Raw genomic sequence first — 25,095 nt, forward strand, 5'->3', positions numbered from 1 at the left:
AGGACACCCCAGCAAGAATATGACACATCGTCGCGTTAGAAGAAGTTGTTTTCTTTTTGGCAAAAACATCAATTTGAACAACAGTTTTCTGTTCAGTGCTTTAGCCCAAAGTCAAAAAACTGCCGGACCAGTTGATGGTGTATCCAAGAGACTGCAAACACATTTGGTCATGGTATGCATAACTTTGGATTTGGTTAATCTGAGAAAAAAATTCATATCCTTCCATTCCATTCATCCACCCCTCACCGCACAAAATGAAGAAGTAGCCACAGTCTTCATTATCAACAGTATACCAGCACACATTTGTCAATAATATTTTTCTTCTCATTAAGCAGTATTCTACTCCTCCAGACTACTTGAGTCTAGGACAGTGGGCTGAAGTATTGGAGTCTGAGAAGCTTGTGCAACGCCCAGCCTTCATGCCGACTGACACAGAGCACATGGGCGTCACTTGTCCTTCAGTCTGGTGCTCCGCATCCCACCCATGCCTTGTTATGAGCTGTTTTTCTTACAAAACCATTGATCGTCAGTGCCCTCAAAATGGCAAGACTCTGCGATGTAATGCATGTATTAATCACGTTTCATATCGAAGAAAAGCACACTGAGATGTTTGAATACTGCATTTTTCTGGGGTGGAGGCCCATGGTGACGACCAACAGCCTCCTGCCTTTCTTTGGCGGAATATTTGTGGGGTCTAAGCAGGAGTGAGGGAACTTTTTTTGTGCATAAAAAAAAAAAGCACAAACGCAAGCACACACACACTAGTACTGCAAAAGGACATAAGGACATATTTCATAAAGGGTTGACCTCCATCTAGTGGCTGCACTGACTCCACTTACTCGAAATACATTAAGATTAATGATCAGGCTAACGCTTTAGACGATAGTTTGCAGCATACAGGAGTTACAGTGTACTTTTTATACTAACCCTGCACCAGTGCAGTACATATCAATACTACGTTTAGGTACTGGATGCCAGTGTGTGAAGATTATATTATTATATATGACCCATTAAGCTATAACATGGACATTTAAGGGACGATGGAGAGATGGATTCTGTGTTGTCCTTTTAATCTAATGTGACGAATGATGATATTATCAACAAACTGCACCTTGAAAATAGTACCAGAGCAATATGTACAAACACTAAGCGGCTTATGTCGTTAATGGGGAACAAGCTGTGCACAGGGACGGCAGTTCTGGAGTTACTTTATACCTGCTGGGCGCCACGTTCTATGATTCTATGATTTGTTGTTACATATGAGTTCATAAAGTGTTTAGATTAAAATTCATAGTCATGAAATAGCACATTTATCTGGTGTGCTACACAAGATATTGATTTAACCGCATGTACTCACACTAATATCTAATTTAACTTTTTTTTCCATTGTATGTCTGTCATTTGTGTCTATGTGCCTTGTTTTTTGTTATACAAGCAAAGTGTTCACATTTCCTGTTTCACGCGTTGTTTACCTGCATCTGCCCCAATGTGTTCCACCTGTGTCTAATTGTTTTAATGAACAAGTTAAAGTTTCACTCACCAGGAGTCGCCTGTTTCCACCTTTGTCCATCGATGTCGAGCGGTTCAGCGCAACAATTCCTTGTATGATTCTTGTGTATTTAGACCAGTGTTCCCCAACCCTGGTCCTCAGGGAACACCAACTCTCCGCCTCTTGACTATGATTTTTTTGCCTGTTCTCCATGCCACTATCGACTTTATTAGACTTTTTCTACTGAGTCATGCATTGTTTTGATAATGTCTACGTGTAATGTTATGCAAATTCACAGTTGTATCCCAGTTTAAGATGCATTCTATACATGAAAGTTGCTACTTTGTTTCATATAAAATGTAATTTATTCAAAGGCCCATGTTTGGTTTGCCTGTTTCTACTGATTTCAAGTGACTACAAAGTCTGGCCAAAGCATTTCACTGCAGGTTTAATTTAAACACCAGGAACAAACGGTAAAACACAGTTTATTCAAATTTCATATTTAGGATTACAGAAGTAATAACCTACAATTTGAACTCAATTATGAACAGTTAAATCCTTTTATCAGTGTCTGTCATGGTGGTCTAGCTTTTGACAGAATTAAAACAGGAGGAGATGTGCTTGACATAAAGTACCTCCAGTCTATACCAGCTGCATATGGAAAGTAGAAGGCAGAAAACTGTCTTTAAATGTGGTGTTGTGTGTCATGTACAAAAGCACAAATGTTCTCACAGTGAAGTAACAAAAATGTACATTCAGTTGCAGGAAGTAACAATAAACTGAGAAAGGACAAACTCAGTACACGTGAACATCCTGGGAATCGTTGTTGTGAAAAATGACAGCCGTGTCTTGCAGGTCACATACATGGCCTGGAAACCCCTGTGGGAGACAAAAGGGGAAAAGAGCATTATAATCTCCTTAGTATATCCTTGACAATGGTGTTTTCAGTGTGTAATAGGAAAGTATCAGATATTTTAAAAGGGCTTACACTGAGCCTGGCTTTCGACTCCTTAACTTGTCTTAGCACGGGATCTTGCTCTAGAAATGCAAAGAGCACATCTTTAAACCAAAGATAAAAATGCTAATTTTCTTTATTCAGCTTCAGGTTTAATCCAATTTGATCTGCCATTCTACTTTTCTGCAAACACGGGAACTGTTACATTTGTATAATCTTTTGGTTATTACAGTAATTTCACTCCCACTGTTGCAGGAAGTTGTAAAATCAGCGCCTTTTTTCGGCAAAAGACAAAAAGTGGGGAAAAACAATATACATAGTTTCCAAATTGAGACCGAAACTCATTTTTGTAAATTACTGCTAGATATTGAAAATTATTCTGGAAAAATGGGCCAAAGCACTTACTCACAGGGCAATTTCTGGACCTTTTATTGTAACAAAATAAGCAAAAAAAAAAAAGTCCAGACAGGCATGTTAGAGTGTTGAGACAGGCTGTTGTTATGGAGAGGATGGTAAAATGTCAGTAACACAGGTTACCCAGGGTTACTGAGATTTAGTGGATATCAGCCACATTCATAACCAGGGGAATTGGATTGTTCTCTTAAATAAATAAATGTTGTACTCAGTGTTACCGGATACATCACAATCAACAAATAAAGTTAAAGCTACATAGATCACAGTAAATAAAGAGGGCTGTGTCTTGCAATATGACACAAATGATGTTTCAGGGGTGACGATACAATATATCGGAATGTATTGCCATATATTTTGATTATTTTAAGAAAACCTTCCATATTTAAAAATAAATAAATGCAATTTACAGTATGATCCTGGCAATTGAGTTGATTTGAACACAGTTTAATGCATCTGTTGAGTGTTAGACATGATTCTGCCTAGAATGAATGATAAAAATGCAAAAAAGTTGCCTTACTGTGTAGTTTCCACATCTTTCTCACCAATATGGCCAAGCCCACCATGACCATTAGAGCAGAGCACACCAGCAAAGACACCAAGATGTGACTTGAAACACAAACGCACACACACACACACAGGAAGATCATACAGCACATGGCTTAAACTACATCTCTCCTTAAATGGTAATGTAACAGCCAAGATGATGATGAATGCATAATCCTCTGCCAGAACGATACGATCATTATCTGTGCTTGGCTGGGTGATCTCACTCGTGATGATACAGCAGCATCAATAACGGCTAATAGCGTGAACAGCATCACATCCCACGGGGAAGGCGTGGTGTAGGAGTGGCACATTTACATGTACATGTATGTGTAGATACAGTACACAGCATTGGAAGACTTACCCATGACTGTTCCATGACTCCCTATCGACGGGTTTGGGTGGAGGCAGGTGAGCAGCATACTGACTCGGTTTAGGTGGGGATGTCACAGATTCTGCGGCTGAGGATAAAGACATCTTACAAAGAGCAGGGGGGAAAAAATGACATGCATTTACAGCCTGAGAGCAATACACAAAGAGTCCTGCCATCAATATTCTTGATAAGTGACATGTAATAAACAACACATTGTACAGCTAGATACCTGAGAGCCTCTGCCATCTGTCATTAACACATATTGATCTTTAAAGCTGGACACGGCTATTTATCACTCCATTGACACTGTGATGAGGCCGTGCAGTCAGATAACCGTGTTTCTGTTCACTGCTGCAAAGCCTGGGTGGAACAGTTTTCAGTGACAAACGAGTCTGAGTACACTGATTTACACTCGCATTTTGGGAATAGTCTGTAAAAAAGAAACGTGTATAAAGTTATTATGCCCTTGTTTGGTGGCAGCGTTTTGTATTTTCAGACAGTTGAAGATCATGTAATGCTCCCCTTAGAGAGATAAATTCAAAAGAGTACATCTATCTATTATCCACAGTTCTATCAGGAATTATGGGAGACCTGGAGCCAATCTCAATTTACCATGACCGAACCTCTTATTAACCTAAACCCAATCTGCACGTCTTTGGACTGTGGGAGAAATCCAGAGGGAACATGCAACCAACATGCAACTTGCTATGAGACACCATTAACATGCAATATGGAGGGCTTGCACAGACCAAAAATAAATAAATAAATAAATAAAAAATAAAGAGAGAGAGAGAGAGAGAATGCAGTCAAAGAGTGCAAACCTCTGCCAGGGCTGTTCAATATCCCATAGTGACAATACACTCCCCTATCTCACCAAGGTTAACAGTTGTATTATGAAAAGATTATGAATCCAGATCTGGATCAACACCAGCATCCTATAATTTCCTCCTTGGGCCAAACCCTCCAGTGTATACGCAGAAAATGTCATCCAAGTGTGTCCTTCATTTTTCCAGACAGACAGACAAACAAACAAAAACAGCCAAAAAAAAACCTCGGTGTCAGAGGTAATTATTACCCAAAATCTGCAGATGCTGTCAGCTTTAATGAAACTTGACCTCATGGTTTTGGTCTTTGGTTTTTTTGGCCTGCAGCATTTCTCTTTTGATTCACTCTCACCTGACTAATGAATCTCTTCACCTGCCACAGAAGTCAGTTTCTGTTTTTTTTTTTTATAACAAGATGGTGGAACCAAAACAAAGCTAAAGGGAGAGTGAATATTCTAGATACATTTACCTGGAGGCTAGAAATATAACTATTTCAGTGGAATACTAATGCAGCTGTGTGAATGTGTGTTTAGACTGTTTGCTAAAACTTCTGACATTCCTACTTTATTGTGACAGCATGTCAGTATTGAGTTGGGTTATTTTTTTGCCCCCAAGTGCTATAAAAAAATAAACCAGAGCTGTAGAGACACAAATCCTACCTCCTGTGTGGTAGCACTTTACCTACTGGGGAGGGGAATTAATAATTTGGTACCTGGTCGTAGATTATATTCCGGTGATTTCTTTTTAATTGGAGTATGTGAAATTGAAGCACACAGTCTGCCACACATTTCTATAACTGCATGCCGATGGCCACATAGTTTCCATGTGCATCCCTGAGGATATTACTATGACAACATTTACCTCAGGATCCCTCTGGACATAGTAATCAAATGCCATGGGCGGGAATAATCATTAACTAATCAATAGGAGATGATTAACTAATGATTAGCTTATTGTTCGAAACCTAACCATGAATTATTAACTAATGATGAATTATGAACGGACTTAATGATTAAATAACCTTTAACAAATTGTTGCCCTGAATCTTGATGGGTAGCGTTCTCGGGGGGGTTGTTACGCTGACAGAATTAATGCTGACATGGAAGAACACTTCCAACGTTCTACTGTTATTCACACGACACAACGCACACACTCCGTCACCGAAATCTCTCCCACCTGCCACCTGACAACACAGGCGGTTGGGAACCAAAAACACAAGGGGTGGATTAGTTTACTCGTCAAGATATTAGATATATAATATGTTCTATATACTATGCAATGCACAGAGCTATTATATTATAAGAAGGAACTGAATTTGTAAATTTGTGCACCTGAAAAAGGGCAACATAAACCAAGGTTACAAAATCACAAAGAAATCATGAGGATTGGCTAATGATTAGTGATCTTTTGTGCATACCTTTTTGTCACACAGGTCTCTACTGTGACTTTATTCTCAACAAGTAACTTTGATGACAACTCACTGGTTGTGGGCCGCCGTGTGACCAGCACATTCACTGGTATCTGCTGCTGTCCAGCGGAGCACCAGTACCAGCCGTTATCTCTTAACTGCAGCTTCTTTAAGGTTACAGTGAAAGCCCCAGTTCTGTCATCACTGATGGCCACTGAAGTGTCTTCGTAGCTTCCTTCAGGGCCTGTCAGCAGACAGGAGCTCCAGTCTCCACTTCGACACCACTTCTTCACACTTTCTCTGTTGGCAATCAGTCACAGGGGAGTAAGTGACAGCCGAGTGTCCGGATTGAAGAGTTCTAACAAATAAGTATGTTTGCCTGAGTTAACTCATGCTCTATGAATGTTGTTTGACTAGCAGGTGGCCTAAACATCTACAGAAATGACACTAAACTTAACACGAGTAGGGAAATCAAATACCTGTATCTCTCACTGTAGAGACACTCAGCTGTGATGCTACTCCCTTCTTCCCCGCTCAGACGGCTGTTCACCGCTGACAAACCTGGGGGACAGAAATCACCTTACAATAGGAACATGTGTTGAAATGTGTGATATCTTCCCCTTCAGGGATATACAATGATTTACGAGTGCCAAATCACTCCATTACTCACCATGTATGACCTTGATGTTTGTGAACGCTACCACATCAGCGCTCCAGATGCCGCCTATCTCCACGCCGCACATGTACCATCCAGAGTCGTCCTCCTTTAGGTCATTTAAGGTCACCGTGAACACCAGCTGGACCGGGTCATCGTAAATGCTCACTTTGTCCTCAGCTGGATTCGCGGAACTGGGGTTATCTGTTCGTGCTACACTGGTGCAGAACTCCTTCGTGCTCCCGTGACACCAGTACTTTACATAGCTGGCGTACTGAGGCTCATAATGACACGGAATTGTTAGGGGTCGACCCTCCAGAACTGCAACTTCTTTCAAAGTAGTTACCCCACAGAGGAAGGCTGAGGGGAAGCAGAAACGATTAAACACTGACCCCTGGCACGAACTTCTGCAGACACAACAGTTGCTGCAGTGTCTCGTATCTGTGTGTCTGTGAAACAGGGAAAGGGGCCTTGGGCAGTACTTGGAATCATATTTATGGTTTCAGTTTCGTTTCCTTCCCTTTCATTTTCCATACTTCTTACTCCAAAATTGGATTATCCCTCGGTAACAGAGTTTTTTTTGGAAAGACAAATATAACTGGCTTTTAAAGACTTGACAAAATAAACATCAAACATACTATTGCTACGGGGCAAACAGTACGAAAGCGTGGAAGATTTAAAAAAAAATAAAATAAATAAAAACAACTTTAACAAACTATCTAGAATGGCTTCAACAAATGACAAATACAGAGACGTGATGAGAGAAGCTTCGTAAACTGTAGAACCAGCATCAAAAGCACATAATAAGGTGAGGGGGTTGCAGAAAAGACAATAATCATACCGTGAACTCCTTTTCTTCAATTAGCCGCAGGCAAAAGGGAGCTGCAAAGGATTATAGCAGACATGTATGTAGCATTGTGACTTCAGTTTTTACCTGGGATCCATGTTAACAGGCAGAGAATGAGGAGCTGCAACATGTTTCAGTGTCAGTTCTGAGGTTTACCGAGCGAATCCCCTCCCCTGCGTAAACACTGACTCCAGTTTCCGCAAGGCTCAGCTTCCTACTGGTCATGTGACCAAATAGTTGGATCCAGATGTTCCAGATGTTAACCATGCAAGTGCCAGTCTGGTGTGAGACAGAACCTTGGGACCTTTACTGTCCTGCGAGGGGTTAACTTGGTGTGCAGGAGACGGCAGAAGCAACCGTGATTACATCATAAATCACAGCACAACACAAGCGACCGAATACAAAAAAAGGCATCACCGCATTCGGATGAGAATGTGAAACATGAAGTGGTAAAAGAATGAAATGAGTGCATTCATTTTAATTATAAATATTCACTTCCATGAGCTAATGTATCCCTGCTTCATTTTTTTTTTTCTTTCTAACAGTTCATGACTGGTTTTACTAAATTGGAATAAACAAATTTACCCAATAAAAAATGTGTATGCATCAATTTCTTATTTGTTCAAACTGTGAACTATTTCCTAAAGCCATTTATATTCTTCAACATCCCTAGAGGATTGATTAACATTCTCAGAGACCGACCTGTGTGGATCAAACCTCCTCAACACCAGGATAAGACTATGTTTGACCTTACCTTACTACTACTGATACTACGTACTGATACTAGCCAACTCATGCTATCCAAGTTTAATTACAGCAATAAGCTCCCAATCAGAGGAATCTTTTGATTATGGCAAACAACTGCAATAATTATATAAAAAAAATATATGATGAAACAACAAAAAAAAAGGGGCAACTTAATTTGACTGATCATGACGACTGTAGGATCATCGTTTTCTGATTTTCCTGATGAAAAATAAAGAAATAAAGAATGGTATTAATCTTCTCATCATGCATATTTCTGTATTAGTGAAATGTCAAACCACACCTTTAAGGTTAAATGCCATTTTTTTCTCATATATCTCCTGTTTTTATGACTGTTGTGGATGCCATCTGTTTCATAACATATATTTTCCCAGGGAAGCATTTCCCGAGTGCCCTCCCCATATGGACACAGATGATTCTTTTGGCGGGCCTCAATGACATTATTTGGTTTTGAAGCCTGAATGTATTGGATTTAGTCCAGTCCTCATTTGTTGGATTAAGCTCCTACATACAGCCCCCACCACTGCTGAATTAACAAACAATTATGCCAAGCCTCTCAATTTGCTCCGTGAAGGGTGTCAAGGATGTCCCAGAAGCCCTTTGCTTTTTAATCTTCCTACAAAGCCTTTTATGGTCATCCATTTCCTGGAAAAGTAAGCACATCACAGAACTGAAAGTGAACTTGCATGATAGCTTGGACAAAAACCAAACACAGTTCATTTTAACTTTGTCAAATATCAATGTGCTTGTCATATATATATATATATATATATATATACACACTTACTTTTTTATGAAATTAATACATTGTAAGAGCTTTAGTTAATTAAGATTGTATAACACAAAATTGTTATAGTTTTTTAGAATTAGACACAAACCAATAACTGCTTGGACAAACAGTACGTTTGCATCAGTCATTATTATGACACTGTGCTTCAACTCGTTTTAAAATGAAGGAACTTCTGCTGTCTATACTTCAGAGATTTTGTTCTGAACCCACAGACTGCAGTGCAAGGGGACGACTACAGTTCTGCGTGTACTTGAAAGAGGGAGTCAAAGAGCGAGGGAGGAAGTACAGGCTTCTTTCACTTGTGCAGCAGCGGCGGCCCGAGCAGCAGCAGCAGCAGCAGACCCACAATAATATTTCACCGCAGAGCAATGAGAGGTTCTGCTTCTTTGATAAGACACATTATTGCACAATTGCCTCAAACTCGCTTACATTTGTCATTGAATGCGCTGACCTGAGGGGGCATTTCACTGACTTTGGTCCAGTTTGAACTGGATATGAAACTGCCTCGCATGCAGAGATGACAAATGGACTGAATCGAGTTGGCAGTCCAGGTTTCTGCTCTAAAGGTCGGAGCTAAATCTCCTCTTATGCTGATTTAATAGCAGTCCATCTACCAAGCTCGACACATTAAAGAGATGACATTATCACCGCTCCTTTCGAAAGGGGATATGACTAAGTAGTTGGAGAGGTGATTCTGGAACAGAGTCAAACATTTGACTTGTATATGACCTTAAAGAAACTAAACAAAGAGCTGTGGATGCTGGGATTTTCAAGGAGGAGATTGAGGCCTAGAGGTAAAACACATTTTGAACCCTCAATATGTTACTTGCCGTCTACTGCTGGATATTAAGCCTGATGAATGTATATGTGTAGGCAGAAGCTACCTCCTCAGTAGAGGAAGGAATACCACATTGTAAATGTAATAGTTACAACTGCGATGTACCAGTATTAAAGTGTTTTGACATTTTCTATGTACATATAATTTAATTAAAATGACTATTATTTTGGAGAAAATTGATTAAATGCAATAGTCTTTTAAAAACAAAGTGCTAAAACCTAAGGTAGTAAAAAAAAACAAGACATTTGAGAACATCATTTCCAGGTTTGAGAAACAATGATCAATATTTTTCAACATTTTCTGGTCCAATCGAAACCCTTTTTCCTAATGTTCAGTGACATATTTGTATGCATTAGCCATATTTAGTGTAAGTGGCTAGAAGTAAGGAAGTTGTGAGATGGGGGCAAGTAGCAGCATCACCATCCACTGTAGCATTCCCTGCTTTAGAGTCCAATTTATTATATTCCCTTTAAAACCTTGTACAAATCCATATAGGGTTTGAGTTTTCTGGTTAAGATCAACCGACCACTTGGAGCAGTGTCAAAAGGTGCCAAGTCTACAGTAACAGATCAGTGCAATATGTTTTAAAAGAATTCCACATCTTTAAGTTCAAAGCACTAACTTGCCAAAATGACATAATCACAGAATCACTGAAAAAATACAAGTCAACCATAAAGTTAATAACAAAAGTTTTACTTGATATAAAGAAGGCAATAAATACAAGTTTTCAATGTCTAAAATTACAAGCTGAAAGTAGCAGTGTCTGTACACCATCACCAATCCTTTGTTTTGGAGGAAGATACATGCATATCATGACAAGCCGAGTCACAAAATCAGATGGATCCTTGTCTGATTTTGGAAACTGCACAGCCATGGTATGCCACTCAGTCAGGATCTGTAGCCAGATTTCCTCACACACAGAGAAGAAGGGGAAGGCCGAAATGCCTTACCATGTTACGAGTCGACTCAATTTACCTTGTTCTCTGTTGTGTGAAGAAGACCCAGCTCATAGAATCTTGACTGATTTAAAAATCGAGCAATTAAATAACTCAAACATCGATGCTGTTGGGCCATGCAGAGGGCTTGCGATCTTTTACAGACTGAAACAGTGTCTGTATTTTAGTGTGGTGATGCATCACGTGTTGTGGGTCAGTGGGGACAGGGGGTTAAAAAATTTAAATCTCGGTGACCATGTCCTGTTGAGCAGAGTGACGTAGCAGCCATTGAGGCATGTGTACAGTTCAGTTTGGTAAGGTCCAACATCTAACAAAAAAAAAAAATAAGAGTCAGCACACTTTTGTATTAAGTAAATATGGATTAAACATATTGACTACCATCTGAAATGACGTACCTGAAGACATCCCGTGGAAAAGGTTGGTTCATCTTGGGCGAAGTCCTCGTCGTAGAAGGGTCGGTTCATCTTGGGCGAAGTCCTCGTCGTAGAAGGATCAGTTCATCTTGGGCGAAGTCCTCGTTGTAGAAAGGTCAGTTCATCTTGGGCTAGGTCATCACCGCAGCCATCCAGGACGGGACTTCTCCAGGTCGTGGTGTCCAACATGGAGTCCTCTGATCCAGGAATGTGCTGCAGCCTTCATCTCTTCAAAACAAGGAAGAATTTGATAAGTCACAAGAAAAAAAAAAAAGTAAACAAATGACAAATCTTCAGGTAGCTCACCTGGTCAAGTGTGACAGGTCCTCACATCCAGTCAGATCTCACCGATGGATGCCCTCCCTAACCTATACCTGCCTTTCCTGTCCTACACTGACAGTTACAGGCAATCTTTGCCAGCCATTTGGGATGATGCTAACCCCAATGTCTTGGGTGGCTGCATGAAAAACTGTAAATCTCCCAGTTGCCCAGACAAACGTTCCTTCTGATTCCGTAGCCTTGCCACAAAAAGGTCCTCTGCTGAAACCCTCATTTTGCTAAGCATGAAATCAATTCCACTTTCCTGTCCTCAGATCTCATTTTCTCTCCCTGCAAGCCTTTCAACAGCCATTGCTGTTGTAACATCTGCAAGAGGCAGCAGTTTCACAATTCAGAGCTTCTCGTGTGTTTAGGAAGACGTGGCACCAGAGTATTGACAAAGCAGACACCTGAAAATGCTTGACCCCAATTTAAACAAATGCTTCACCACCTACAAGTGATGTGATTTACACTACAACCTGTCCATTCCAATCCTTTGTTTCGGAGGAAGATACATGCATATCATGACAGGCAGAGTCACAAAATCAGATGGATCCTTGTCTGATTTTGGAAACTGCAGCCATGGTATGCCACTCAGTCAGGATCCGTGGCCAGATTTCCTCACACACAGACAAGAAGGGGAAAGACAAAATGCCTTACCATGTTACGAGTCGACTCAATTTACCTTGTTCTCTGTTGTGTGAAGAAGACCCAGCTCGTAAAATCTTGACTGATTTAAAAATTGAGCAATTAAATAACTCAAACATCGATGCTGTTGGGTCATGCAGAGAGCTTGCGATCTTTTGCATGGTTTCCCAAACATTTAGAGGTCAGGTTACTGACCCCAAGAATGTCAAATTCAATGATTTTCTGTCCTAAACTGATGAACCATTTGGGTAAATTAGATCAAGCATTTAAAAGGTGTTTACATTGTTAGTAGTCTAATGACACTTCTTACCCAACACATGAAGACGCAGTGAATCAGGATACGGCTACCTTTAGCAGATGCAACAGCAGCAGTGGGTGGTGGAAGGCTGCAGGGAGAAAAAATTGATATGGAGACAAGTTGGAGGAATCATTTAATGCATAGCCCAACAAGAGTTAAAGCGGAGAGAAACTTTAGGGCAAGTCTACAAAAATCAGAGGAGGAACTTCGCCAACACATCTAAGCGATGGCAGTTTCTCATGCAACCAACCAAGACATTGGGATTAAGCATCTTCCTAATGACTCTACAAGCTGCCTAAATTGTGAAATTTGAAAGAAAATCATGGGTAATAACGGACTACAGACACTTGTTCGCTGAAATAGCTAGTGTATGGTGAGGTTTTAACCCTATGCTCTATCAAAAATCCCACTTTGGGCAAGCCATAAAGTCCTATCAATTCAACCAGCTGCCAGCTTCGCAAATAAGAGGCAAAAGACCATGTTTACATGATCACTGTTAACCACAAAGCTCCAGACACCAAGTCAATCCAAGAAACAAATCAAATAACGAAAAATAAATTAAAAAGCTGCAGCTGCTCACTCCTGCTACAAGAGGGTACTTGCACAACAGTCTTTAACATTAAGCCAAATTCTGTCGGAATTAAGCCCACAGAATAAGTTTTATTTCAAGACATCGTATCGAAAGATAAAAAGTTTGATCATTTGGTGCAACTTTTACTTAAATAATCTGAGTTGTCTCTCTGCCAGGTTTGTGTCCTCCTAAAGAAAAGAAACGCGCTCTAATCCTGCAACCTACAATCTAATTTTTGAAAGAAACTATGCAGGATAGCCCTGCATCCCTAAGGCGAGTAACGCATAGTTTTGCAGGGGAAGATAAAAATCCCCTGCTGGGAGGCCTCCCAACATGACGCGCAAAAAGACTATGAACACAAAAAGGTTCAACTCCTTTAGAGGGAAATAAACTTGGCACAGTGAGACAAGTCAGCATTAAGATTTAATTCGATTTCAGTTAGCAACTACAAAGGCTGAAGGCAGTGTGTAAAGTTTAAGACTTAAATGGATATCAAAAGTGTGCCAACAAATGCCAGATTTAAAGTAGATCACAATATTATCCATGGGCTGAATAACACCTACAAACTAATGTGACTACACTTGCATATAAATCAAAAGTTTAGCTTCATAATCAAAATCAGGAACCAGTTATCTTATCAAAGCAATTACCAGTTGATAATAAAGAAAGACTTGGTCTAGCTCATCATAATCAATTACTACATTTTTACAGCACTTTGAAAGAACTTTAGACAAGCTACAGTAAATTTTGATGTATTTACTACATGATTCATCAGCTTCCAAGTCGCAACTATGATAACTGAGATTCAAGACAAAAATAGAATTTTTAAATCAAAGCCATTTCAAAATAAGGAACCAGAATTTCCTGCAGAAATCGACGCCTCAAGACTAATCAACTTTAAAATCATCCATTTACACTGAGACTAAAAAATTTACTAAATCCGAGAGAGACAGACAGAACAGCGAGAGAGAGAGACAGTGACACATGCCATGACAGCCGTCTTGGCATGCGTCAGTGTGTAAATAAAGGCCTTTGCACTCAGTAACGCAAAACAAAAACATTTGATTATTGTAATGCCATTGTGTCAGGCATTGTAAATGTTTAGATGCAAATTAACTTTATAAATTGAGTGGACACGATTTACCCACAAAGATCATGTGGCAAAGGCCTTTAATAAAATAGGTAACAAAAATGTTACCTGTTTTTGAAATAATTTGAATTTGCTTGTTGTCTAATTGGTGTGCATCTTCGCAGTCTTGCAGCATAAATTTTGTTCACCTGTCTGGTGCAGTAAAGTCAATTGGAGTGTTAGTCTTGGTCCAAAAGTCAGATTAACGTCAGTCCAAGGCACACACACACACACACACACACACACACACACACACACGAAAACTTAGTTGGAAAAACAGATCAGAAATTATAGACTGGCATAAACACCAAGACCAAAGTACAGTCATGACACAGTGGCCATGAAGAATCAAGATTCAGGTCAGAGCAGGTATAGTAATGGCACGGCGGCCAAGCAAGAAAGAAAAACTACTTAACATTTGAAATTTTACCTTAACTAAAACGCAATCTAATTAAGATGGACATGCAGTGATGTCGGTGCTCCTCTTGACTGATGCTAGAAGAAAAGTACAGGTTAGTTCACTTACTGTGCATGGACGCGGAAGGCACCCATGTTTGTCTATGTAAAATTACTATACGCGCAAGGCCAGACGTACAATAACACAAGTAGGCCACGAAGGCGCGGGCACAGTTAGCGATCAGAGCCTACTTGCATTAAGGGACGTATGGCCATACAAAGGCAATGGCACAGCTGCCATCCAAAGCCAGGTACTGTGTTTGTAGATCACCAGGATCTATTTTAACGTTCTAGGGCTAACGATAGATTAATGGCCACGATGGAAAAGAGAAAAAAAAAAAAGGCACGGCGGCCAAGAAGTCTAAGCCTTGTGACAGAGTGTACTTGTGTACAAAGCAACATTAATTTTATTCCTACCATCTAGCTTTAACTGTACACCAACATCCATTTAAACCTCATTTAAGATCTGGTCCTCCAACATCACTAGTGCTAAAGAAAACAGTTCAAGTTGATATTTTTTTCCTTTTAAAAGGTGAGGAAAGGCACGAGGGCCAGGACAGATCGACACGGCAGCCGGAAGAGCGATGGCCCGCGGCCTGCGTACCAGTTGGAAAGAAAAAGTGGTTAAGGGCACAGTGGCAAGGCAAGAAAACGCCTCCATAGAGAGTCGTGTTCTTACCTTTGCATGTAATTAGGTAGTTAACTGTGGGCAGCTGGACTAGCAAGTCAGTTGCCGACACCTAAGTACCTTCACTTTCAAAAAAAACACAATACACAAGGTTTTTTTTGTTTATTCCCCTACTCTGCAAACCCTAGCACACATGGAGGCCAAGACAGTAGCCCCCAGAGAAGAAATAAAAAAACATGGACTCACCCTTTGTAGACGGACCTAAAAAGGAAAAGTTAGTGCATTATAACTTATCAAGCATCTAAGCCCTTCAAGACACCATATCTACTTTAATGTGAACTGCTGAACATAATCATATTCTCAGACCATCTTAACTATTCAATCCAGGTTACACACAACCCATTCATTCAGAGAGAGAATTTCAAACACTCCATCAGTCACCTCATTCTTTCAAATCACTCGCTCAGCAGTTCCACAAAAAAATAACCAAGGACCAGATTTCAGACCACCCAATAAAGTGGACAGGAACATAAAAACCAACCTGTGGCAAATGCTCCATGTACAACCCTCAGCTATTTGACAGATGGAAAGCAGGAGAATGGAAAGAACGTGGCCATGTTGGACAATGCAGAGAGATGTAGGCACAGCGGCCAAGAAAGAGTGGGGACACAGCGGCCACCGAGAATTGAATCATGACACCTTACTATTTGACGATCTTCATGAAGATCAATCTGTGGGGAAAAAAACAAAACAAAAAAAATGTTTGAGTCCAGTCTCCAGCCTTGACAATGTTCAAGTTCATACCGTTACAGGTGTAAAATAACTAGGTAAGGTGTTCTAAAATGTGTTTGTATGAGGTACAGACATGGTTTACCCAGCCTGTGATATAAAAACTCACTTTCAGTGAAAACATTGCTGCCAGCACAAATTCTATTCTAACAGTGAAATAAAGAAATTAACATAATCACAAGGGTAGAATAAAGTTGATTAAGATTTAAGGAATGCCTTTTAAGTTCAAGTATAGAAATGTCAGTACCTCATACAGCCACACTCTTTAAAAACACAAAAAACTTATTTTATCAATGTGTGATTAAATTAATATGATATTGCCATCAGTTAAATACATTATGAAAATTAGCCGTAACATTTTCAATGATGTAGTAAATTATCTCTAAAGGTGTCACTCACCATTTTTTGACAGCCTCAGGCTTTTGTATATGACGGGTCCGACCAGGTCTCTGTGAGCAGGAAGCAGGTTGTTCCTTTAAAAAAAGTTTATATTTTAATGACTACATTAAAAGTTTAGAATTATAAAAGACATGTATAACCCTGAATCTGTTTTCAGGGTTTGTGCAGCTTTAAGAGTACAATTCAAGCACTTTTCCAGCACTTTCAAGATAAAATACCAACTTTTTCAAAGACCCCGAAGCTATAAATAACCACGCACACGCACAGGCACGACAAATAATCCTCCCTGTTTACATTCATATATGTTTTACTGTTGCAGATATGACAACCCAATTGACATAGCAAGGGAATATTTTTTTATGAATGACAAACACAGGATTTACCAGTAACATTACTTAAGGTTCCACTCTAGTATTAACAGAGCTGTGTTATTGTTCAAGTGTAAGGGTAGATCACACTAAATACTTGACACCTGTAGAGGATGTTATTTTTTTCTGACTTTTTTTTGTTTGTTTTTTTAAACAAGAAACTGCATACATATTTTTTGAATGTGTTCCAGTAAAGTGAAATAGAAATAATTATCCTCTATTGTCATTATAGCATTGCTAAAACAAATCTAATGGTGGCCTAAGACGTCTGCACAGTACTGTAAAATCTAAAAATGTAATATTACAACTAAAAGTAGCTTCCTGACTGAAATGGACTATATGCAACAATGACACAGTATTTACTGCAAATGCACTTCAAGTTGTTATTTCAAAAAGAAAAGAAACAACAAAAACAGATGATGGAAAAATGACTACACTAGTGGAATGAGAAGAAATTATAACAGAATATATTATTGTTTAAGTTATTTTATTTCAAATGAATTCAAATGTTAATATTTATGTCCAGTTTTGATGTATTGTAGCTCACAAAATAGCACATACAGAGAGGTGTGGTTTATCCTTTTGAGTATCAACTAAAGTGAGCACCGCTCATGAGTAAACAGGCAAGCACGTGTGTATGAGAACAGTTTCCTCCCGGTTCCATAGCGATATCGGCGCCCCAGATAACTTTATATTATCATTTTTTTCAGCGTGAGAAATACAATGTGTGGCGGGAGTGCGTGACAAAAGACCAAAAAGCGTGACTGCCATGCTCAGTGCGTGAGACTTGAGACCCCTGAGCTAACGCTATCTAGCTAACAACATGCATTTAATGCAATGACTGAACGAGAACTAGCTGACCAGCTAATTGCTAACGGTTCTGAGCGTCAATTTAGCATACTATTTCTTTGTATCGCCAAGTCAATAACACAGAACATTACGCCTTAATTTTATTTTAATTTCCATAAGACATTTTTTTCATCACGAGACTGGTCAATATATTGTAATTCCAGCATTTTCCAGCACAGTGCTCAAATTTCAAACACATTTCAAACCTTGAAAACACTATATTTAAAATCAAGTATTTTCCAGACTTTCAAGGCTCTGTAGAACCCTGGTTTTTAAACATTTAACATAAGAAGTCTTTCCAGTGAAAAACTCAATAGTAATGACCATGAGTGGAACAGTGAGTTAGCATAGCACAGCAGCCATTTTAACTTGTTTTTAGTCTTGTTTTGTCCATTTTGATAATGGATTGGTTTAAGTGTTTGAGTTTCAGATTTTTTTTTAATTTTGTTAAATGTGAATATTTCCTAATTTCTTTGCTCTATTTAAGCAATCACTGAACATATCATTCAGCTAACAGAGTCACCATTAAGATAACTTGACAAAAGTTACTCACCATTCTGGACGGGCCACCAATCTGGACCAGGTCGAACACGCCATCTTGGAGCGCCTTGCTGCGACCACCTTTTTGGCGTCTGAAGTTTTCTTTTTTTATTTCTCTTCTTTTTTTAAAGTTCCCTCGTTCTTTTTTGAGGTTTTAGGGCGGTTGGTGCATTACCGCAACAAGTCCCCTCCTCCCGGAACAGTTTCAGTAGTTACGCAGCAACACTTTTTTCGCGTCTTTTGTTTTTCGTTCCACGGCTCGTGCAGCTTCTCTTCAAAGTAACATCACGGAACTATTGGCTGGATGAAGATTAAATAAGAAGAGGAGGAAGACGCAATCAGCGGTCATCAGCTGATTGAAAAACACCTGCGTGAAAACGAGCAGGTGTGTGGCGTCACCAATCAATCAGTCTCCTCTATATGCTGCTGCTGCTGCTGCTGCTTCTTCTTGTTTTCTGAGGTTATATGGCGGTTGGCAAACAACGATTTGGTGCATTACCGCCACCATGTGGTATGGAGTGTAGATCGAAATGTTGATCTAACTGAACTAATACCTAAAAGTAAAAATAATAAAATAAATAATAATTATATTTATCTATCTATATATACAGATATACATACTACAAAACACACAAAAAAAACCTATATATGCATACATATATATACAGACACACATCCTATATCCTCCCAATCAACTTTGTGGTTTAAGAAACTGAAGTAATATCTTGTAACACTCACACCGGTTCTTCCGCAATACATCTACCAACTCCAATTCCTCATCAATGTCTCTCAAGTTTTTAATCATTACTTCTCTCTTTTTGGTATTTCTGACAGTGTGTTATAACATGATGAATGGATTCCTCCTTCCCACAGTGATCACATCTGTCTGTATTGTGTTTATTGATGAGAAATAATGTGTTGTTCAATCCTGTATGGCCAAATCTGATCCTCGATATTATATTTTCCTCTTTCCTGCTTCTTTCCGTGTGCCTAGCCACTCCCACTTTTCTTTGGATACTGTAAAACCATCTAACATTCCTCTCCTCCTCCCATTGTTTTTGCCATCTCTCCTTTAGTTTTTGTTTAATGATGCTGTTCATTTCAGTTTTGCTTAATTTTATTGCCAAATCTATATTATTATGTCCTGTTGCTGCTTTTGCCACCTTGTCTGCTATTTCGTTCCCTTTAACCCCAATGTGTGCTGGTATCCATAAACATATTACTGTGAGTCCCATCATCTGAATTCTACGGTGGCCTGGAAGTGCAAACCAGTATTACAAAACTTTAAACAAATTTACAAATACAGAAACAAATTAACAAAGTTCGAAACAAATTTACATTTTCCAAAACAAATTTACAAATTGTAAAACACTTTAAGAAATACCAAAAAAAATTAACAAAAGTTAAAACTAATTTACATTTTCAAAAACAAATTTACATTTTCAAAAACAAATGTAAATTTCGCTGCAGACTCATGATCATATTATTGAGCTCGCCAGACCACGTGACCAACGCACAATGCATTCTGGGGCTGCTGTGCATAGGAGGATTATGAGCTTTTAAGTTTTCCTGTGTCAAAAATGTCATGGAGCACAAATTAATAATAAATTCAACATTTGATGAATGCAATTTCAACTGTAGACACATTGTGTAGTTGTGAATGTGAATAGATGGTTGTGCTGGATGTTGTGCGTCCTTTGTTTCCAGTTGATGGGGCCCGGCCGAGATATCCTCCCAGCGCCTGCAATGATGTGTATCGCTGAACTGCACGTGAACTGCGCAAGCATGTGCTTGTATAGCGCACGCTTCAGGTTCAGCAGTGGGGCCAGAAGTTCAGGGACCCAGAGCGCTTCTCATTGGTTGATTTGAAGCAAGGGCAGCCCTGGTTGCTTCAGGACTGCTTTGGGAGTACAAATTGGGACATTTTTAAAGCTGCTGCTATGAGGGATGACTGTACTGTGGACTTAGAGGAATATGCTTCCAGTGTAACGGGCTACATCAGTACATGTGAGGAAAACATTGTACCCACAAAACGTTGCAGGACTTACCCAAACCAAAAGCCCTGGATTAACCATGAAGTTCGGACCATGCTACGTGCTCGCTCTGCTGCATTTGGATGTAGGATGGATGATGGCTAGTTGCTGAAGACGACCATGTTGCAGAAAACTGTACATTTTTTACAACAATGCAGAATGATGGCAGAAAATACTAAAAAAAAAAAAAACTGTTACAACTTTGCCAATCCTTGTCCGATCTGAACCACACCTGCTAGGATTGATGATAGTCCTTCCCTGAAGCTGCCTATGTGAAAATATTCAATTTTAAAAACAGGTGCCCCCTGGTGACAGCAGACAGAATTACACTTACACAGGAAGTGCCCTCTAACTTTGCGCAGGGACGCCGCTGAAAATAACTAGGACTGAAACCAGTACCGCAACCCTCGAGCTCGAACCCGTTCATAACGAATGACCACTGGAGTTGGCCTGCCGGTATTATACAACGCCTGTTTCGCTAATATACATGTGTTAGTATCAACCACATCATTTTATGTGGCTGCGAGTGCTTAATTGATCTTAAAAAAAAGTTGCCTTATAATAAATCTATGTTGCATTAAATAGTGCATTGATTATAAACTACATTTTCACAATGCATGGCAATTATGTTATTATCCGCGAAATGACGGCATCCCGCCAATAGAATAGTGTTTACATTAGTGTTTAATTACTACCACAAGTGAGATTAAGCAGATTGAGAAATATCCACAAATGATCCTTAAATGTTCAGGAGGTAAAAGATTGATGCAGATAAAAAACTGTTTGATGAAAAATGGAAAGGCGAAATATGTTTGTGCTTTAAGAAAAAGTACAATCTACCTTTACACCAAATACAAATTTTAAATTTTTTGGTAATTTATTTTTAGACAATATTTTAATCAGATATATCTTAAAAATTAGACCGAGCATATATAGAGAAACAGCTCTGTCTTCTATATAGAAAAAGCTGTTCAGTATTAACAAGATTAACACATTTCGGCTTCATTTTTTTATTTCTTTGCCTCAGTGCAAAAAGGGAATGATTTACAAATTTTACATTAAAAAAAGAGAAAGAAATCAACCAGTTTATCAGTATGAAAATTGTACTGCATCACATGTGTCAAGATACAACTAACTCAGAGTTGACAGTGGGATCGTGGCACAAGATCAGACGCAGCATCATGTCTTGATGGGGAATTTTCATGACTTCTTTGTCGGGATCTTTGAAAGAAATAAAAAATAATAATGAAAAAAGAAGAGGTGGTAAGGTTAGTGACATCGAGGTTATGAAACAGGAAACAAGAAAACAGAGTACGACCTTTCCCCCGTCTGCTAGTCTAAAAATGTAATAACGTTGTTTTCAAGCAAAGCAAAAGCAATATGTGGTATCATGTGGATCTCCCTAGAGGAAGTAAGCTTGAAGTCTTCCTTATCAAATGTACTATCAAGAGCTGATGGGCTGAGATTTAAGCCAAGACTTTGGAAGGACAGTTAATGTTACTGAGAGACCCCATAGGACAAGGGTATGTGTCTTATTTCATGAGAATATATCTGTGTAAAAGGCCATTTACTGTCCTCTGACAGCTCTTTCACACTGGCAGGGCTCCATTGCCTGTTCCAGTTCCCAAACCTAGTTTTGAACCGTCCGGAATGTTCAAATCAAAAACCAAAAAAAAAAGGTTTGTAATCTGAAAAGCCCTGACATCATCAGTGGATGTGTCATGCGTCATATTCTGGGCTGTGAAGACGAGAGGAAAGTAGAGGAGAAGTATGGAGATTTGTTTACTTCCGCCTAATGTGGAGTACCATCCTCCCAATTTGGTTCTTCTTAAACTGGTGCGAATGCGAGCTGGTTCACCAGAAAGCACCATGGTTCTGAGGTAACAGAACCATGGTGCACTGGCACTAGAACCAGAACCATGACTGTCTGAAAGCACTACGAGAGACTGTGCTGTGTGCTATACCCACTCACATCCCTGCAGACTCTAATAGTCAAAGATTCTGACTGTACTTAACAACAATTAGGCATTTCAAGACTATAACATTATTAACCTCTAAAATGATAAATGTATGTGTGAAATATACACCTTCTAAGAGGAGGGGGGCACTGTCCCTTTGGGTCCATGTCTGCTTCAGCCAATGAAGTTAATCACAACCAGGTGGAGGACAATTTGGGCAAAGAGGAAGTCAGCAAAGGCTCTCTCTGGAGAGATGGACATGAACTCTCCTTTGTTCTGTGGGTTGATCTGGATACGAAGACACACTGGAAGAAAAAAAAAAATATATTATATTATATCATAATATTATATTAATAGTATTGCTTAACAACTAGAAGAGAGATGCAGGCCAGCAAATAATAACACACTGATGGCTGTAAAATAGGATCTGATAACATCCTTGTTTGTATTTTATTTGTCCCCCCCCCCCCCCCCAATGTGTTTTAATAACTCTTTCAGGCCATTTCTTTTTCTGGAATTTCATTTAGTTTGACTGAAATTAATTCTGGCAGACACTGTTAATTGCAACGCATTGCACTTTATTAGGCCACTGGGGCACATTGTACCGCTGTACATCTTTATTTTATGAAAAACATATAAAACCATTTTGTTTACTCAGCTACCCTTTAAAATGTTTCATATGATTGCTACACATTGAAACCTGTAGTGCTCCTGCATAATAAATGTTTAACTCTTCTTACTCAACAAATGTACAAATGTAACAAAACTAATGTTCTGCACTAGTGTAGTATGTTTTATTGTCTTACTAATAGACACGTCACATGAGTCTTTTGGTCAAACCTTTTTCTAGTGAGTGGGAACATTTTTGGTTGCAGTGCCTGCAACCAAAAAAAGTTCCTCTGGGGTGCCCCCAGAGGAACTTCAAAATAAATGACTTGATTATTTAGTTACTCCTGAGATTTTAACGACTTTCAATAGACATAATTTGAATATTTGTCTATCTGTTTATGTCTATCTACTCATACACAAGTACTATAAAATACTTTTGCTGTGTAAGAGAAATCCAGGGTCAAAGTTCACTTTTCACAAAAAGGTTGAATATTTGTCTTTGAAGTGGTATAAAATCCATAATTTTTATTTATAGTTTAAGATTTGAGTTTTATTTGATATGGGCAAAAAGTCCAATATCGTGCAACACTACATCACATCGAATTGGAATGCCAGGAAAGATGCAGGCACCCCTTTGAGGAACTTCAAAATGAATGACTTTGATGATCAAACGTAAAATCTTAACAATATTCCCCATTCACAATTATCCCGATAATGAAAAATTCACCACAACTAATGTATTATGTGAGCTACGTATCACAAGATGTGTTAATACTGTATTAGGTCCAGTGGCGTACACAGACATTTGGGAAGGCAGGGGCAAAAATTAAAGGGCACCTATTGTGAAACATTAAATGGGCGCTTTCTACGACCAAGATGGGGATTTTCTATAAAGCGCTGAATATCATTTCCTCTGAGGAAACCCTTTGGGACACTGTCATGTAGGGGCAGTAGGGAACTTAGTATCGGCACCCTCTTTGATTGGAAGAACACCCATAGGAAACAAAGCTGTAAGGGCACTTTCTACACTAGAAAGGAACTCCTTTAGAAACAATTTTTGAAATGTATATTTTTCTTTAGAGGTCACATATGAATGGCAACCAGTAGGGCCTCTAGGGCCCCCTTTACCTAGCATTAGAATGCATTTCCTGTGATCACGTAGCGCTTCTCCACATGCATTTACAACTGGTATTAACAGGGGACGTATGAGTGTATAAGTGTTTTTATGCAGATCAGATACCAATCTGTCCTAGGGTGTATTTACGATATGATACAACTTTATCATTGTTCAATATATTGTTTAAATATGGGAATTCGCAATTGTCTGTTTGAGGGGAGACGTTGGTATTCACCAATTATGGGAGGAGTCAGAATAGATGGAGTTTACTAGGCTGATTATACTTTTTCTGTGTGCCTCATAAAAATCACTTATGATTGGTTGACCAATTATCTTTTCACAGATTTTTATTTTATGTTGTAGTTTGGTTTTGAGTTTTACTGTCAGGCTTTTGAATGCCAGGTGTAAAAGGGGACCTGGAGGGTACTTTAGCATGCATCTTGTGCCTAAAGAGGGTATTTCGACCATTAGGGCACCAGGGGAGCGCCAATGATAAGGTCCGATTCCTCGTGATGTTTAAGTATTGCTTTATATATTGTACACTGGGCGACATCAAGATGCGTTTGACAAACTTCCACCAAATCATAGAAACTGTTAGCTCGGTTAGCTTAACTCGGCTAACCTGTGTCTGCTGCTGCACACACACATAGGTGCACTGTCAAAGAATAAACCTTTTTATTTAAAAAAACAAACAAACATATATATGTATATATAATTACCTGCGAGAATGAAAGCGCCCACACATGAGATGAAGCCCGACAGAAAGCTGTTGAAGGGGAAGGTACCAACGAGCAGACAGTAGAGGAACTGCAGCGCTCCTGTCAACAGAATATACAGCAAATACGAGTCTACCACTTTGAGCTTGTTGGGCGTGGTGGAGGTGTACTCCTCTAGAAACCGGGAGATAACCGATATCACCGAATTCGACATGATTTCACCGTGTATTTTATGTTTAAGGTGTCGGAAAGCGGAGTTAGCACCGGTCCTCTTCCTCGGCTCAAAGAGTGACGTGTCCTCACCAACCGGAAGCAGCCTCCGTGTTACACGAAATATATTCCGAATAGGAATATACTATAGTTACCTTTTTTGTACCCATCTTTGACTTATTAATTTGT

The 25,095-nt window shown here is 39.3% G+C and overlaps 2 protein-coding genes and 2 long non-coding RNA genes across 5 annotated transcripts; all 4 read right to left on the reverse strand.

Annotated features, from left to right (window-relative positions):
- Positions 1–1,958: 1,958 nt before the first annotated feature.
- LOC131472487 (CMRF35-like molecule 7) lies at positions 1,959–7,708 on the reverse strand. 2 transcript variants are annotated; one of them, XM_058649750.1, is made up of 8 exons: positions 7,596–7,708; positions 6,677–7,021; positions 6,486–6,567; positions 6,080–6,306; positions 3,766–3,862; positions 3,376–3,464; positions 2,478–2,527; positions 1,959–2,368 (listed from the first exon to the last, which is right to left on the reverse strand). In XM_058649750.1, exons 1-8 carry the CDS (start codon positions 7,636–7,638, stop codon positions 2,285–2,287), a joined length of 1,017 nt encoding a protein of 338 aa, XP_058505733.1. In that variant the 5' UTR covers positions 7,639–7,708; the 3' UTR covers positions 1,959–2,284. The 2 variants fall into 2 exon arrangements, with proteins under 2 accessions (XP_058505733.1, XP_058505739.1); XM_058649756.1 differs by lacking the exon at positions 2,478–2,527.
- A 3,361-nt stretch (positions 7,709–11,069) lies between these two features.
- On the reverse strand, positions 11,070–14,270 carry LOC131472498 (uncharacterized). The gene is made up of 3 exons (XR_009242103.1): positions 11,577–14,270; positions 11,253–11,498; positions 11,070–11,164 (listed from the first exon to the last, which is right to left on the reverse strand). It is a non-coding gene; the product is annotated as an uncharacterized LOC131472498 (long non-coding RNA).
- A 1,112-nt stretch (positions 14,271–15,382) lies between these two features.
- Positions 15,383–18,694, reverse strand: LOC131472504 (uncharacterized). The gene is made up of 3 exons (XR_009242104.1): positions 18,277–18,694; positions 16,507–16,580; positions 15,383–16,049 (listed from the first exon to the last, which is right to left on the reverse strand). It is a non-coding gene; the product is annotated as an uncharacterized LOC131472504 (long non-coding RNA).
- A 2,596-nt stretch (positions 18,695–21,290) lies between these two features.
- Positions 21,291–25,006, reverse strand: dad1 (defender against cell death 1). Its single transcript, XM_058636250.1, has 3 exons — positions 24,700–25,006; positions 22,384–22,559; positions 21,291–21,517 (listed from the first exon to the last, which is right to left on the reverse strand). The coding sequence occupies exons 1-2, from the start codon at positions 24,908–24,910 to the stop codon at positions 22,429–22,431; spliced, it is 342 nt and encodes a 113-aa protein (XP_058492233.1). The 5' UTR covers positions 24,911–25,006; the 3' UTR covers positions 21,291–21,517; positions 22,384–22,428.
- Between the last annotated feature and the right edge of the window lie 89 nt (positions 25,007–25,095).

Source organism: Solea solea, chromosome 1 (genome assembly GCF_958295425.1).
Source record: "Solea solea chromosome 1, fSolSol10.1, whole genome shotgun sequence".
Lineage (NCBI taxonomy): Eukaryota > Metazoa > Chordata > Actinopteri > Pleuronectiformes > Soleidae > Solea > Solea solea.

Coding starts and splice junctions, on each gene's coding strand:
- LOC131472487 (XM_058649750.1), bottom strand. CDS start 7,638: ATGTTGCAGCTCCTCATTCTCTGCCTGTTAACATGGATCCCAG. Junction 3,863..6,079: donor CACACGGCGGCCCACAACCA/GTGAGTTGTCAT, acceptor CTTTATCCTCAG/CCGCAGAATCTGTGACATCC. Junction 2,528..3,375: donor AAAGATGTGGAAACTACACA/GTAAGGCAACTT, acceptor TTGCATTTCTAG/AGCAAGATCCCGTGCTAAGA.
- dad1 (XM_058636250.1), bottom strand. CDS start 24,910: ATGTCGAATTCGGTGATATCGGTTATCTCCCGGTTTCTAGAGGAGTAC. Junction 22,560..24,699: donor GGGCGCTTTCATTCTCGCAG/GTAATTATATAT, acceptor TTTTTCTTCCAG/TGTGTCTTCGTATCCAGATC.